Here is a 16,641-nt window from a genome sequence, read left to right on the forward strand (position 1 = left end):
TGTTCAGTGTCTTCTCTGTGTCCCTCTGAGTCAGGTACATAGAGCTGCTGAAGGAGTACAAACCGCGCATGGAGTGGGATCAGCAAACAGCTGAACACTACTTTGAGTACAAGAGGTCAGTCCGCCTGCACCCCGTCCCCGACTCCCTGTGTCCACCCCCGTCCCCGACTCCCTGTGTCCACCCTGTCCCCGACTCCCATCTCCAACTCCCTGTGTCCACCCCCATCTCCGACTCCCTGTGTCCACCCCCCTCCCTGACTCCTGACACCAGTTTGTAAGCAATAATCAAACCCTGATGCTGTTATTTCGTCTCTTTCTTTTGCTCAGGAGCAGTGGGGTGAAGCATGTGGTCTACTACCCCACACTAAAAGTGAGTCTCCTGATGTCCATCTCACTCCCTAGCCACCTCCTGACTCGCTGTGCTGCTGCCCCTCACCCTGTATCTGTGCCTGCCTGCCTGTGCCTCCACCCTGCAGGTTTTGTGTTGTTGTGCCTGAATGTGGCACTGCTTTGTGTCTGTAGTCTCTGTGTCTGCTTCTGTTTTTTTTATTTATGAGTGAGACAGGTGTCTCGCTGTGCCCCTTACCTGTCTCACTCTCCCTCTCTTCTGTCTCACTGTGCTCATCACCTGTCTCACTCCCCTGCTCCTCTTTCTCGCTGTGCTCATCACCACTCTCCCTCTCCTCACCTGTCTCACTGGGCTCCTGACCTGTCTCACTCTCCCTTTCTTCAGCTGTCTCAATCTCCTGCTTCTCTGTCTTGCTGTACTCATCACCTGTCTCACTCTCCTGCTCCTATGTCTCACTGGGCTCTTCATCTGTTTCACTCTCACTCTCCTGCTACTCTGTCTTGCTGTACTCATCACCTGTCTCCCTCTCCTCACCTGTCTCACTCTCTTCTCTCCCCAGTCTATCCAGATGCGATTGGACCTGGCTTCAGAACTGGGGACAGGAGTGTCTGTATGGGAACTTGGCCAGGGCTTGGATTACTTCTATGACCTGCTGTGACACTCTGGATCGGACCTGCGCAGATAGCTGCAGACAGTGCCCCCCTGCTCCACACATATTATGTCGCTGACGTGAGAAAGAAATATCGGTTGAGTGAAATCTCTCCATTTGGCCTGTCTTGCTTATCGATGCCAGACTCTCATCCAGTCCAGATCCAAGCGAGTTGGTTCAGCGAAATGGCTGGACAGTTTGTTCCAGAAATCACCATGTCTCCTGCTGTCCGTCCTGAAGACGGACTCATAGCTTGAGAGCCCAGAATTTCATAGATGGATGGAAATCCAAGCAGTTAATGCAGACAAATAAAGGCTTTTGCTGACATGTGTGTGACCCTCCACTGTGGGCCCAGAAAATGAAAGAGAGGCTGATCATTGTCTCAGACTCCAACTGTAACGCTTCCTGGGTTTGATCTCATGACTTCTCTGTGCATCTCTGTGTGCCTCTTTCCTGCCTTCACCACATCAGGACGGTAGTTCAATACAGTGAGGGACAGTGGTGTCCTGTCAGTACAGTAGTTCAGTACAGCGATGGACAGCAATGTGTCCGGTTAGTACAGTCAGGGACAGTGGTGTGTCCAGTCCGGACAGTAGTTCAGTACTGCCTTTGTGCAGTTGGTACAGTCTTGTTGCAGTCCAGTTAATTAAACAAACGTTCCAACACCTTGTTGTCATTAGAAATGGCTTTTTATTCTTTTTCAATGTTATCTGGAGATAATCTGGAATTGTTTTTGAGACTCTAGTTTACAGTTGAGTGTGAGCCCAGGCCCTGGGGTCGGGGTCATGCTAGTGTCCAGTGATCCTACTGACCCTCAGTGTCCAGACCACATCCGCAGCAGCCAGGCAGGCTGGCCCTGGGTAGTCTGATCTGAGGGAGCCATCATAAAGGAGTGTCTGTTGGCTTGGTGCCCTTGTCCAGGGTGTGGTCAGTCTGTCAGTCGGGGGGGCTGTGGTCCAGGGCGTGGTCAGTCTGTCAGTTGTGGGGCTGTGGTCCAGGGTGTGGTCAGTCGGATGGACAGTGACATTGAACAGTGTCTTTTCAGAGTCCCTCTGAAAGATATTCAAAATATCTCTTGAAATAAAGATGACAACAGCAGAGCTTCACAGACACAAAGCAGAAATAAATCTCCATTGTTTCAGCAGAGTTCTCTGAGAGCTCGCATTTCCAACAGGGGGCAGCAGAGCAGGAACGAAGCAGACAGGGCCACGACCACAGACTCCCCAAATTCGGCGCCACGACTCAGGACTTCAGGGCTCAGCAGTCCGGGAACAAGCCAACAACACTGTCGCGCTTGTATCCCAGTATGACACTCTTCCCGAGGAGCACTGCACTCTGGGAGCTCTAGGCGTAGAAGGTGTCACATTTGGCCACCTGGCAGAGCATGGTCATGGCAAAGGCCAGGCCCAGGATCTGACGGAGAGACGGACAGCGTGTCAGACAAGGAAAGACTGATGAAACCATGACGGCCAGCAACAGAAACAGGTAGCCAGACTGTGTCAAAGGTCAAGGCCCCCTCTTAAAGGAACAGCAGCTGGACAGTGCCCCCGGCCCAACAGCATCCTAGAGGCTAGGAGGACAGCTGGACATTCTGTCCCCAGACAACACGTGGATATAGAGGCTTCCTGACCAAGATTTTAGGAAAAGGAAAAAATTACCGATGTGTAGATCAGGTGGGTAACTGCGTCAGCATGCATAGGCTGCAAAGGAACAAGTAATAGGTTTATTCCATGCTGATAAAAGAGAAGTCTACAGAAACCAAAATTATCCTGCAGCTAGGATCATACCTTCTCCCTACTCTTAACAACAGACTACTCTTCTTCTAAATTCTCTCTATTCATTGGAAGTTTCATTTCACACCTCTCTACACCTATCCTGACTCCTGACTTCACACCTCTTGATTGGCCTCTCTTTCTGTCCCCTGCTCCCACCCCTCACTCCTCCTCTCTCCCAGCCTTTGTTCTCCTGCTACATTACCTTTGCTTACTGCCCTGTCTTTCTCACACCTGAAGGAGGTTCCATGGCCGAAACGTGTTTTCTTTCTTCTTTTTTTTAGAATGGAATTAACCTATTACTTGTTCCTTTGCAGCCGATGTGCAGATTACTTGTTTACCTGCAGGTGAAGTGGCTTATGTGTGGCAGGTTTCAGCACAGACTCCAGCTCCAGGCAGCCAGTTCTGAGGAAGAGTGGCCAGCAGGTGGCACTGTGGGCTCAGTGTTTGTTTTTCGTGGTTCTGGGTATTTGTTTTCATTGTTGGACCTGACGTTGCGGATAATCCAGTGTTGTGGAATAAATATAAAAGCACCTCTTTCTGTTAAATGGTTGGCTTTTATAACAGCAGTGGAGGAGTCCTGGGAGGGCCTGAACCTGTCAGAAAGGGAGGAGTAGGGAAGACCCAAAGACGGCCTGGCAGTGTCCTGCTCACCTGAGTGACCCCCGTACACGGGGCGGAGCCCCACAGACAGCTTGGCAGTGTCCTGCTCACCTGAGTGACCCCCGTACACAGGGCGGAGACCCACAGAGACAGCAGGTTGTGCTGCATCCAGCTCTTCACCTGCTTGTAACAGGGCTGCAGACAGACAGACACCAGTCAGGATTCTGCACATTCCCTCTCTGTCCCCCCTCCTCCCTCTCCCTGGACCCCCGGTCTCACCGCTGTCCACCATGTGTCTGGACGCTCCAGTCCGCAGTTCTCACTGTACTCCAGGCAGCAGGAGTCTGGCACACGCGTGTCATTATACACGGAGAACCAGTCTGTGTGATTGGACACGCCACAGCACCGGAACTGTAACACACACATGAACAGATTTTTCTAAATGTTTTCACCCCTGAGCAATGAGAAGTGCTGTTCCCACCGTAATTGTTAATTCATGAAATGAGTTGTTTTTCCCTCAGTTCACATAACATGAGTAGCCATTTATAGGGGCAGTGATTTTTCTGGTGGAAAAATGTATGAAAACAGAAGATATATTATTTACTGAAGTATTCAGCACCCTCAGTCGATACTTTGTAGAAGCACCTTTTGTAGCAATTACAGCAGTGAGTCTCTGCAGCTGTGTCTGCATCAGGGGCTCTTTGCTCACTCTTCCCTGTGGATCTTGACAGGGAGCATCAGTGAACCACAATCTCCAGGTTTTTCTATGGATGCTCAGTGGGATCAGATCTGGGCCAATCAAGGGCACACATCCTCCTCTTCCGAGGACACTCCAGTGTCTTTCTGGCTGCAGGCTTGGGGACATTGTCCTATTGGAATGTGAGTCTAAGGTCTTTTGTTGACTTAAACAGGTTTCCCTCAAGGATGTGCCTGTATTTGACTCCACTCATTGTTCACTCTCTGCTGATAAGAGCCCCAGTCCTGCTGCTTCATGTGGGGATGGTGTGTGTCTCACAGGGTGATGAGCTGGGTTCAGTTTAGCCTGGCATAGCGCTCACTTTTTGTTTGTCAGTCGCTGGTCTCTGGGTGTGTCTCTGGTCTCTGGATGTGTCACTGGTCATGTTCTGAATTATCTGCACCTAACTAAGTTCCTGGAAGCTTTCAGCAACCTAGATCTGTTTCCACTATCCCCCCCGCCCCCCAGAACTGGGGCTCCTCAGAGCAATACGGCAGCTCAATTGAGGTACCTTCTACAGACAGCAGCACTTCTGAAATCAGGTCAACCAGCTGAACTGACCGCAAGTGGATACAAGCGTTAGAGTAAATTTGCAAGGAAACTAGATGCAACCAGGCTCAATCTGAGGTGTCATAGTGAGGGAGCGAATCCTTATGAAACCCAGATCTCTCAGTGTTTTGTTTTAAATTAAATGTAAGAAATGATAACTTTCTTTCCATGTAGACACTATAGAGTCATTTGTGTTCCTTGGTGTATAAAAGTATTTCTATTTGAGTTTCCAACTCGGACTGTGGAGAAGTCCAAGGGGGTGAATACTTTCCGGTTCCTCTCCTGCCTGTGTGAGCTCTGGGAGTATTCAGGTTCGCCAGTGAGAATCAGTTCTAATGTCGGACTTGAAGAACAGCAATGACTGGCCGCTACAGGGCTGTGCTCACGTCTGTCTGGACGATGCTCCAGGCGTTTGTCAGGCCAATGTTCCCCTCGGTGCCAAAGAACTGCAGCCCCCTCTTCAGGTCAGCCTGGGCATAGCGGTCTATCTGCACACAAACACACATCAGGAGCAGAGCAGCGCTGCGCGGTGTCATGAGCACTCACTTATGGGGGACATGTTCTGTCCTGGTTATAATAATAATAGTTGCTCACACTTACACAGCGTTTTTCTGTACTCTCCACTCAGAGCTCCTTGCAGGTAATGGGGATCCCTTCCACCCCCACTAGTGTGGGGCCCCACCTGGATGATGCTCTTTTGTGTTTCCTCGGAAGTTAATGCCAACTCTGCACATTGGAATTTTTCTTTTGTGTTTTTTGCTCAAAGGTATTAATTGCAACGACTGGAAATCGTCTGCAGCTCTCTCTATTTCCCCTCACACACACCAGCTCTCAGTGGGGAGGAGAGCAGGGTGATGGAGCCACTTCAGAGATGGGGGTAATTAGGAGGCCATGACTGGTAAAGGCCAGGGGGAATGTGGCCAGGACACCAGAGTTACACCCCTACTCTTCTCGAGAGACGCCCTGGTATTTTTAATGACCTCAGTGTCAGGACCTCGGTTTTATGCCTCATCTGAAGGATGGTGCCTTTTACAGTATAATGTCCCATCACACTATATTGGGGCATCAGGACCCACAGAGACCGCAGGGTGAGCGCCCCCTGCTGGCCCAACTAACACCACTTCCAGCAGCAGCCTTAGCTTTCCCATACATCTCCTATCCAGGTACTGACCAGGTTCACACCTGCTGAGCTTCAGTGGGCTGCCAGCTGTGAGCTGCAGGGTGATGTGGCTGCTGTTTTTTAAAGTATGAGCAGCAGATTGGTGCTCTGGCTTCAGTCTATCTGCGTAGAGTTTGTATGTCCTCCCTTGTGTTTGTGTGGATTTCCTCTGGGTGCTCCAGTCCAAAGACATAATAACTGTGGTATACGTGGCCCTGGGATGAGTGTGTCTGTGTCAGTGTCTGTCCTGCGATGTACGCTGGCAGAGGCTACCCCCAGCCCCATGTTGCATAAAGTGGTGAGAAAATGGATGATTAGTGTTAGAGTTCATGGTGTAGAATCTGGCCAGTCACTGTGGTACCTTCAGGTCTGATGATGGAGTATTCATTTGACACTGAGTGTCTCTACAGAGCAGAGTGAGGAGAGAGGACAGACAGCCTCTCTCTCAGTGACTTCAGAGGTTTTTCCTGTGAAGTTCCCAGGGGGTTACTCGCTCTGTGCAAAATGCCTCCAATCAATTGTGTTGTTTTAATGGCCTCTGTCTCCTCTCAGCCCAGTCATCCTACTAACAGTGCACTGTCATCAATAATTCAGCTCAGAGAGAGGGAGAGCAAACAGCATGCAAGGGCAACTGGAAAGGAATTAGAGTGAAAGACTGGCAGGAAGAAAAGAGAGAGGCAGAGAGAGAAACAAAGAGAGGAGAATTCACAGAAACTGGACACAGGCAGAGAGTGAGCCTTTCTCTCTATAATAATAATAATAATAATAATAATAATAATAATAATAATAAAACAGAGGATGTTTACACGGAGTTTCATCCTCAAATAACCTTGAATTTCTCACCACTGAGAAATCCCACACTCACTAGGGAGGGAGAGGAGGAAAGAGCTGAGCAAAGCAAAGAGGAGAGAGAGGAGACACAGAGGAGACAGAGCTGAGGGGAGAGAAGACAGAGCTGAAAAACTCCTGTACACAGAAGTGACCTCACCTCATCCTTGTAGGCGAAGAAGAGGATGATGGACAGAGCCTCCAGGAGGAAGATGAGCAGCAGGAGAACGAAGAACTGTCGAGAGAGAGAGGCGTACAGTGAGCTCATGGCAGGAGAGGGTCGTACATCAGTTTCTTAAAATCCTACTGAGCTCTAACATGAGAACTCGTCAACACTGCTGTAACTGTCCTTGACCACTCTGACCGAAGCAAGTTCTCCTGTCATTGTCAGCAGTGATCTGGAGGAAGATGAACAGGGGAGAGAGGGGGTCTCTATAAGGGTCACACACACTGAGCACCAAGCAGCTCTCTCCCTGCACCTCCTGTTGCTCTTGCCTCTGTCTCCCTCCTCTTCTCTCAGATAGTCTCAAAGCTTTCTCTAAGACTCCTGGAGCCCTTCTCGGGAGCAAGGAGCAGGAAATGATCTTTCTGGATATACTGGGCTCAGATATGATAGACATAGGGGCTGTGCAGGTGTCTGAGGGACAGAGGTGTGGAATAGAGACGCAGGGGCTGTGCAGGCTCCTGGAGCCCTTCTCGGGAGCAAGGAGCAGGAAATGATCTTTCTGGATATACTGGGCTCAGATATGATAGACATAGGGGCTGTGCAGGTGTCTGAGGGACAGAGGTGTGGAATAGAGACGCAGGGGCTGTGCAGGTGTCTGAGGGACAGAGGTGTGGAATAGAGACACGGGGGCTGTGTAGGTGTCTGGGGAACAGAGGTGTGGAATAGAGACACAGGGGCTGTGCAGGTGTCTGAGGGACAGAGGTGTGGAATAGAGACACAGGGGCTGTGCAGGTGTCTGAGGGACAGAGGTGTGGAATAGAGACAAAGGAGCTGTGGAGGTGTCTGGGGAACAGAGGTGTGGAATAGAGACAACAGGGGCTGTGTAGGTGTCTGGGGGACAGAGGTGTGGAATAGAGACACAGGGGCTGTGTAGGTGTCTGGGGGACAGAAGTGTGGAATAGAGACACAGGGGCTGTGCAGGTGTCTGAGGGACAGAGGTGTGGAATAGAGACACAGGGGCTGTGCAGGTGTCTGAGGGACAGAGGTGTGGAATAGAGACACAGTGTAGGTGTCTGGGGGACAGAGGTGTGGAATAGAGACACAGGGGCTGTGCAGGTGTCTGAGGGACAGAGGTGTGGAATAGAGACACAGGGGCTGTGTAGGTGTCTGGGGGACAGAAGTGTGGAATACAGACACAGAGGCTGTGCAGGTGTCTGAGGGACAGAGGTGTGGAATAGAGTCACAGGGGCTGTGCAGGTGTCTGAGGGACAGAGGTGTGGAATAGAGACACAGGGGCTGTGTAGGTGTCTGGGGGACAGAGGTGTGGAATAGAGACACAGGGGCTGTGCAGGTGTCTGAGGGACAGAGGTGTGGAATAGAGACACAGGGGCTGTGTAGGTGTCTGGGGGACAGAAGTGTGGAATACAGACACAGAGGCTGTGCAGGTGTCTGAGGGACAGAGGTGTGGAATAGAGTCACAGGGGCTGTGCAGGTGTCTGAGGGACAGAAGTGTGGAATACAGACACAGAGGCTGTGCAGGTGTCTGAGGGACAGAGGTGTGGAATAGAGTCACAGGGGCTGTGCAGGTGTCTGAGGGACAGAGGTGTGGAATAGAGACACAGGGGCTGTGTAGGTGTCTGGGGGACAGAGGTGTGGAATAGAGACACAGGGGCTGTGTAGGTGTCTGGGGGACAGAGGTGAGAAATAGAGACACAGGGGCTGTGCAGGTGTGTGGGGGACAGAGGTGAGAAATAGAGACATAGGGGCTGTGCAGGTGTCTGAAGGACAGAGATGTTCTCTCTCACTGCCTGGAAAACTATGCTCCTGTGCACTCAGCTGTTGCCCCTCTCTGATGGATGGAAGCTGAATGGACATGAAGCCTGCCCTGCTGTTCTGAGAGAGAGAAAATGACAGTTAAATCTCAATACATTGTACATTTTTCTCAGAACAGTTTAGAACTATTTAGAGAACTTTCTCTAAATAGAAATGCACAGTCCCTTTTCCCCAGAAAGTTGTTATTGATGAAATGAAGTGGCTGTGATTCTTCAAAGCTCTAAAGGGGTCAGGTGCTGCCTGACTCATGCAAACAGAGTGCACAGTCAGTGTTTTGATAACAGACTGCAGATGGAGATAAAGGCTTGGGGTCCCTGGCAGGTCAGAGTGAGAGGGAAACTACATCAATCCGTTTTTCCAAGTTTATAAATCATTCAAGGAACTTAGAATGAATGCAGTTGTGCAGTATGTGCAGGTAAGCTGTTCAAGAGCCGCGAGGAGGAGGGTGGAGGGGTTTCTTATCCTCATCACGAAGTGAGGCGGGTTTTGTACTCTGCAGCTCGTGACTGAGAGCTGAGAGCTGAGAGCTGACTGCCTCCAGAGACGCTGAGCAGAGCCAGCCTGGCTGACACTCACAGAGGAGCACAGCGACAATACAGTAGGAAATACACACCACAGAATTACCTGCACCAGCTTCTTCATGCACTAGGATTGGCCCGTTTGCCCAGTCCTCAGTTCAGTCCCCATTCAGTCCAGTCCTCAGTCAAGTCCACAGCCCAGTCAGTCCAGTCTGCCCAGTCCCATCCAGTCTGCCCAGTCCTCAGTCCAATCTGACCAGTCCAGTCAGTTCAGTCCTCAGTCTAGTCTGCCCAGTCCTCAGTCCAGTCAGTCCAGTCCACGGTCCAGTCCTCAGACCAGTCAACAGTCCAGTCCACAGTCCACAGACCCTGCTATACCAACACAGCACCAGGTGACGCTGATGCTGTCTGACAGAGAGAGACTCACACTCAGGAGAAGGACCTTGTTCTCCCTGAAGGCCCCAACGCACCCCAGACCGCCAACCACCATGACGATGGTTCCCATGGCAATGAGGAGGTTGGCGGCGGACAGGGAGGGGAATGAGGACGAGAGCGTGGCGAAGCTCCCCTGGGTGACGGCCAGCCAGATGCCCACTCCCAGTAGCCCACAGCCGCCCAGCTGCAAGTGAGAGAGAGAGAGCACACTGCAGCACACCGCTGAGACAGAAGGAGAGAAAGGGAGGGAGACATGCAGAAAGAAAGACGAGGCGAGCTGTCAGGATGTCCTCATCACGGCCTCCCTAGAAACACCAGCTGGTAGTGACCACCTCTCTTTCAAAATCAGCTAATCACACTCACTGCAAACCCACACAGAGGACACACACTGTCACACAGCCCTTTCTTCAAGCACACTGTGAATACACTGACGTTGGGCTGTCACACAATACACTCTCTATAAACACACTGACACACAGAACACTCTCTATAAACACACTGACACACAGCACACTCTATAAACACACTGACACACAGCACACTCTCTATAAACACACTGACACACAGCACACTCTCTATAAACACACTGACACACAGCACACTCTCTATGAACATAGTGAGACACAGCACACTCTCTATAAACACACTGACACACAGAACACACTCTATAAACACACTGACACACAGCACACTCTCTATAAACACACTGATGCACAGCACACTCTCTATAAATACACTGACACACAGATCACACTCTATAAACACACTGACACAGCACACTCTCTATGAACACACTGACACACAGATCACACTCTATAAATACACTGACACAGCACACTCTCTATGAACACACTGAGACACAGCACACTCTCTGTAAACACACTGACACAGCACACTCTCTATAAACACACTGACACAGCACACTCTCTATAAACACGTCACACAGCATGCTCTCTATAAACACACTGTCACAGCACACTCTCTATGAACACACTGAGACACAGCACACTGTCTATAAACAGTGATACACACCACACTCTCTATAAACACACTGACACAGCACACTCTCTGTAAACACACTGACACAGCACACTCTCTATAAACACAGTGACACACAGCACACTCTCTATAAACACACTGACACAGCACACTCTCTATAAACACAGTGACACACAGCACACTCTCTATAAACATGTCACACAGCATGCTCTCTATAAACACACTGACACACTCATCTCTCTCTTTCGTTTCCTCATAATCATTTTGGTATTGGCAAAGAAACAGTTGGGGTGTTTAAACAGAGAGCAAGAATCACATGCTTTGCTCGTACTAAAATATTCAAATGTCCACAATAAAATAGTCAAAAGTATTTCAATCAGAGGAGATCTGTGTGGCTTTGACACACACAAAGGATAGCACAGTGGGAACATCCTTCATGTTAATATCTGGCTCAGTTCACAAGAACATCAGGGAGTTTACAAATGAGAGACCACTCTTTTGGTTGTTTGTAGCTGACTGATCTGGGGACCACCCTGGGATCAATGGGCAGTTTGTTCCAGACACCCTCAACCCTTTGTGCAAAGAAATATCCTCATTTTCAGTTCTAAATACACACCATATTCATATTTCACACGTGGATCTTCGTGTCCACCCTCTCACTCTCTCACCCATTCACCCCTTCTTTCTCTCACTATCTATGTTTCAGTTGCTGTCAGTACTGAGCTGGGAAGAGGACTGTGTTTTAATAACGATAGCTCCACTCAGAGCTCTTTACAGGTCATGGGGATCCCCTCCTCCACCACCAGTGTGCAGCCCCCCTTGGATGATGCTCCAGTCCCCTCACACACACCAGCTCTCAGTGGGGAGGAGAGCAGTGATGAAGACAGTTCAGAGAGGGGGGTTATTAGGAGGCCATGACTGGTAAAGGCCAGGGGGAAATTTGGCCAGGACACCAGGGTAACACCCCTCCTCTTCTTGAGAGACGCCCTGGGATTATTATTGACCACAGAGAGTCAGGACCTTTGTTTTAAGTCTCATTGAAAGGATGGCACCTTTTTACAGTTTAGTGTCCCCGTCACTATACTGGGGCATTAGGACCCAGACAAACCGCAGGGTGAGCGCCCCCTGCTGGCCCCACTCACACCTCTTCCAGCAGCAGCCTCAGCTTTCCCAGGAGTCTCCCATCCAGGTACTGACCAGGCTCACACCTGTTGAGCTTCAGTGGGCTGCCAGCAGTGAGTTGCATGGTGATAGAGCTGCTGGTTTGGAAGGGGGGATATTTTAAAGGTACTTTCAGTCTGTCACTCCTGACACACAGCTGGGGCTCTCGACCCTGTGTGGGGCTGAATATCTCTCAGCAGGGAAGCCCAGTACAAGTACACACTATATCTGGGACAGGCAGGCAGGCCTGAGTCTCACATTACGGCACTGAGCCCTGTTCATATTAATTAATTACGATGAAAGGAGATAAGGTGGGTATCACAGGTCTTTAACACATTAATGCAGAGAAACTCAGACACACAGCTGCATGACAGAGGAAGAGTGCATGTGCTGATACAGTCTGTGTATCTTACAATACCAGTGGCTTATTGTGGCTACAACAGCAGGGCGGATGAATCTTTAAAAGGTCTACTAACAAATTGGCACACTGAATCACACAGAGTCTCAGGGACACACAGCACAGTCATGAGAGAGGGACACAGGGTGGATATAGAGTCACACTGCCCACAGCACAGGGCTGACACTGAGACAGGGACACAGGGTGGATACAGAGTCACACTGCCCACAGCACAGGGCCGAAACTGAGACAGGGACACAGGGTGGATATAGAGTCACACTGCCCACAGCACAGGGCCGAGACTGAGAGAGGGACACAGAGTGGACACAGAGTAACGCTGCCCACAGCACAGGGCTGAGACTGAGAGAGAGACACAGGGTGGACACAGGGACATACTGCTGCCTCTTTTCATACAACTGAACTGACCTCAATAAACAACCAGGAGATGAATAATTAATAAAGATCAATAAGATATTCCAGGCTGGCTGGAGCAGGAGGGCCCGATTGTTATTATTTTGAGTAGGAATCATGTTGTGGGCTGATGTTTCTCCTAATGGTTGCTGAGGAAGGTTATTTAAATGAGAGCAGCTGTGTGCTGGTTAGAGAAAATGAGCTTCTTCAGTGTTACAGAAGCACAGCGTCTCTGAGAAGAGAGTTGATAAAGCTTGAGTCTCGGGGGATGACACTGATTCTCAGAACTGTCTGTTTACATCTCTTCCCACCTCCTGTCTGCCCACCCCACTACCACCCATCATCTCTGGTGGAAAACTTCAAACAGAACTTTTACACAGTCACCACAATCCACACTGTCTGTCCACACAGTCTGTCTACAGCCACCACACTCCACACTGTCTGTCCACACAGTCACCCCACTCCACACAGTCTGTCCACACAGAGACAGGTCAGGTGAAGGAGCTGGTAAGACCACAGTATTGTCCAGAGGATGTGCCAGTGTAATCCTAACACCGTATAACATTGTGATTTTTTCTTGAAAATTGAAACTTAATATCGAGACACAGACAGAGACGCAGAGACACACACAGAGACGCAGACACAGACAGAGACACAGACGCACACAGAGACACAGAAACACAGATGCGGACAGAGACACGGATGCACACAGATGCAGACAGAGACACAGATGCACACAGAGACACACACAGAGATGCAGACATGGACAGAGACACACACAGAGACACAGACACAGAGACAAACAGAGACACAGATGCACTCAGAGACACAGAAGCACACAGAGACGCAGACGCAGACAGAGATGCACACAGAGACGCAGACACAGACACACACAGACACACAGATGCAGACAGAGATGCACACACAGACACAGAAACACAGACAGACACACAGAGATGCAGACAGAGACGGAGAAGCGCTCCCTGACTCACCCAGAAGAGCAGGTTGAACAGCACCATGAGACCCTTGACGGTGCCCAGGCAGGCCCTGGCCAGTCTGCAACGCTGCAGCTCCAGCAGCAGGATGAAGGACAGGTCCAGGTAGAACACTACGTACTTGTTGCCCTTGGGGGAGGTGTAGCGTCCCTTGGTGGTCTGGGGCCCGGGGGCCGCATGGAGCCCAAAGCTGAAGGGGCTCCCATAGCTGCTGCTGTAGCGCCTGAAGGGGTTGGGGGGTGGGGACCCCGGCTTGCTGTCCAGAGAGGGGCTGCGTCGGTATGGAGTCTCGTCCGTGCTGGAGCGCCGCATGGTCAACAGGTCCAGCCCAAACCCAGGCAAGAGTGACCAATGAGCTGGAGAGCAGTCCAGACACGAGTGACCAATGAGCTGGACCACGGTCCAGACCAGAGTGACCAATGAGCTGGAGTGCAGCCCAGACACTAGTGACCAATGAGCTGGACCACAGTCCAGACACGAGTGACCAATGACCTGGACCACGGTCCAGACACGGGTGTGCAATGAGTTGGAGCACAGTCCAGACACGAGTGACCAGCCAGGTCCACCTCAAGACCAAAATACTCCTCAAAACCTCTGACAAGACAAGCTGAACCAAACACAATCCTCACAAGGTCCAACAGAATTCCAGGCAGATTCTCCAGCACCATCCAAGGTCCGATTTCCAAACACCTGAGATCAAGCCATGGGCCAAGAGAATGTGCACACACAAGTGTGATCTGACCCAGAGACGCAGATTCACTGTGGGTGCCTGTGTGTGCACTACTGTGAGTGTGCGTGTACACTAATTTGTGTCTGTTTACAGTTGTGTTTGTACTTGTTCATTGCTGTGTGAACAACTGTTACTGTGTACTGATTTGTCTGTTAACCATTATGTGTCTGTATGTGCAACAACTGTGTGAGTTTCCGTGACAACTGTATAAGGGTGTGTGAGTGACTGTGTGTGCACGACTGTGTGTCTGTGTGTGTGCACGTCTGTGTGTCTGTGTGTGTGCACGACTGCATGTGAGTGTCTGTGTGTGTGAGATGTCTGTGTGCAGTACTATATGTGTCTACAGTATGTGTTTGGGTGTACAGTGAGCCAGACACCCCACTTCCGAAATACCATGCAGGCAGAGATATTCTTCAGTTAACTTATCGTGTTAGTGAGCTCAGCTCATGTGCCAATTTCTTGCTTGGCCAAGCATCCCATTTGGATTTTCTGTAGCACGTTTTCTCCTTTCCCTGTGTATCAGTGCAATTCCAGCACGATAGACAGTATCAGTGTGTCATCCCAACCCCTTCCCTGAGTGCCAAGGTTGCTGACTACTGCAGACGGATCCACTGCGCCAGGAGGAGAAAGTTTGGAGAAGGAAGAGAGATGATATTCCGGCAGAGCAGGGGGCAGGTCACTTGCGCATGCTGGTGGACAGGCTGGAGTCAGGCAGCAGAGCAATGAGGAAAAGCCCAGCTGCTGGCAGACAGGCTGGAGTCAGGCAGCAGAGCAGTGAGGGAAAGCTCAGGCGCTGGCAGACAGGCTGGAGACGAGCAGCAGAGCAGTGAGGGTAAGATCAGGCGCTGGCAGACAAGCTGAAGTCAGGCAGCAGAGCAGTGAGGGAAAGATCAGCTGCTGGCAGACAGGCTGGAGTCAGGCAGCAGAGCAGTGAAGGAAAGATCAAACGCTGGCAGACAGGCTGGAGTCAGTCAGCAGATCAGTGAAGGAAAGATCAGCTGCTGGCAGACAGGCTGGAGTCAGGCAGCAGAGCAGTGAAGGAAAGATCAAACGCTGGCAGGCTGGAGTCAGTCAGCAGAGCAGTGAGGGAAAGCCCAGCCGCTGGCAGAAAGGCTGGAGACGAGCAGCAGAGCAGTGAGGGAAAATCCCAAGAGAAGCAGCAGAAATCTGCAGCAGCCAGAGCAAGAGCTGGTCTCCTGCATCGGCTCCCTGCCCTTCTGTCAGCAGCACATCCCACTGTCAGCCCGGCCTCAGGAGATCCCAGCAGAGCCGCCACTGTCTGCAGAGCGAGGAAGGAAAGATTCCTTCAGACCTGGAATCACACTGCAGCACTAAGCTCACAGCAGCTCTGCACCATTTGACAGCTTGGGTCTGTCTCCTTTCTCTCACACACACGTGCTCCTGCTCCTCTCTCTCCCATTCAGGCTCACTATCCCACAGCACTGGGGAGGAGCCTGCTGCTGTTCCCAGCCAATAGCAGCCTGGCCAACCCCCCCACAGGAGCTACTCTCCCCCTCCCTCTCCCTCCTGCTCCCTCTCTCTCAATTCAAGGAGCTTTACTGGCACGACTGATACATTTCAGTGTTAAAACATCTACAGACATTTACAATACACACATCATAAGACATACAAACATATAGAGCATTAGACTCACTGTTACTGAGGTTGTGACGGGAGGTCACACAATTTATTATTGTTGTTGAGAGACAGGCTCACTGTCTGTTCCTCAGGCTGGGACAGGAGATCACACACTGTATTATTATTATTGAGAGACAGGCTCACTGTTCCTCAGGCTGGGACAGGAGATCACACACTGTATTATTATTATTGAGAGACAGGCTCACTGTCTGTTCCTCAGGCTGGGACAGATCACACACTGTATTATTATTGAGAGACCTGGGCACTGACAGTCAATCTGGACAAGACCAGAGTTATGGTTTTCCACAAGAAAGCCAGACCTCAGGGAAACAGGTACAAATTCACGCTTAACAACAACACATTGGAGCACACATCCAGCTACACATATCTCGGTCTCACCATCAGCTCTTCTGTGAGTTTTGACCTGGCAGTGAAGGCACTGAGGGAGAAGGCACTCAGGGCTTTCTACACAATAAGGAGGCTCTTCAACATCAACCCACCAACAAGAATCTGGCTCCAAATATTTGAAAGTGTAATCCAACCCATTGCCCTATACGGCAGTGAAGTGTGGGGTCCCCTCACAGACCAGGATTACACTCAATGGGACAAACACCCCACAGAAACTCTGCACATGAAGATCTGTAGAAACATCCTCCATGTGCAGAGAAAAACACCTAACAACGGATGCAGGGCCGAATAAAGCCAATACCCAC

General features: G+C 50.5%; 2 protein-coding genes across 4 annotated transcripts in view; one reads left to right on the forward strand and one right to left on the reverse strand.

Annotated features, from left to right (window-relative positions):
- The window catches only part of chid1 (chitinase domain containing 1), a 10,189-nt gene extending 8,866 nt beyond the window's left edge, over positions 1 to 1,323 (forward strand). For all 3 annotated transcript variants that reach the window (XM_069181619.1, XM_006643261.3, XM_015339613.2), the window contains exons 11-13: positions 35 to 115; positions 328 to 370; positions 909 to 1,323. In XM_069181619.1, the coding sequence (XP_069037720.1) occupies positions 35 to 115; positions 328 to 370; positions 909 to 1,007 (223 nt within the window). In that variant the 3' untranslated portion in view covers positions 1,008 to 1,323. The remainder of the gene's footprint in view (positions 1 to 34; positions 116 to 327; positions 371 to 908) is intronic.
- On the reverse strand, positions 1,279 to 15,699 carry tspan4a (tetraspanin 4a). The gene is made up of 7 exons (XM_069181620.1): positions 13,558 to 15,699; positions 9,590 to 9,781; positions 6,806 to 6,880; positions 5,045 to 5,146; positions 3,653 to 3,784; positions 3,485 to 3,568; positions 1,279 to 2,411 (listed from the first exon to the last, which is right to left on the reverse strand). The coding sequence occupies exons 1-7, from the start codon at positions 13,870 to 13,872 to the stop codon at positions 2,343 to 2,345; spliced, it is 969 nt and encodes a 322-aa protein (XP_069037721.1). The 5' UTR covers positions 13,873 to 15,699; the 3' UTR covers positions 1,279 to 2,342.
- Positions 15,700 to 16,641: the final 942 nt, after the last annotated feature.

The sequence above is a fragment of the Lepisosteus oculatus genome, chromosome 21 (genome assembly GCF_040954835.1).
Source record: "Lepisosteus oculatus isolate fLepOcu1 chromosome 21, fLepOcu1.hap2, whole genome shotgun sequence".
Lineage (NCBI taxonomy): Eukaryota > Metazoa > Chordata > Actinopteri > Semionotiformes > Lepisosteidae > Lepisosteus > Lepisosteus oculatus.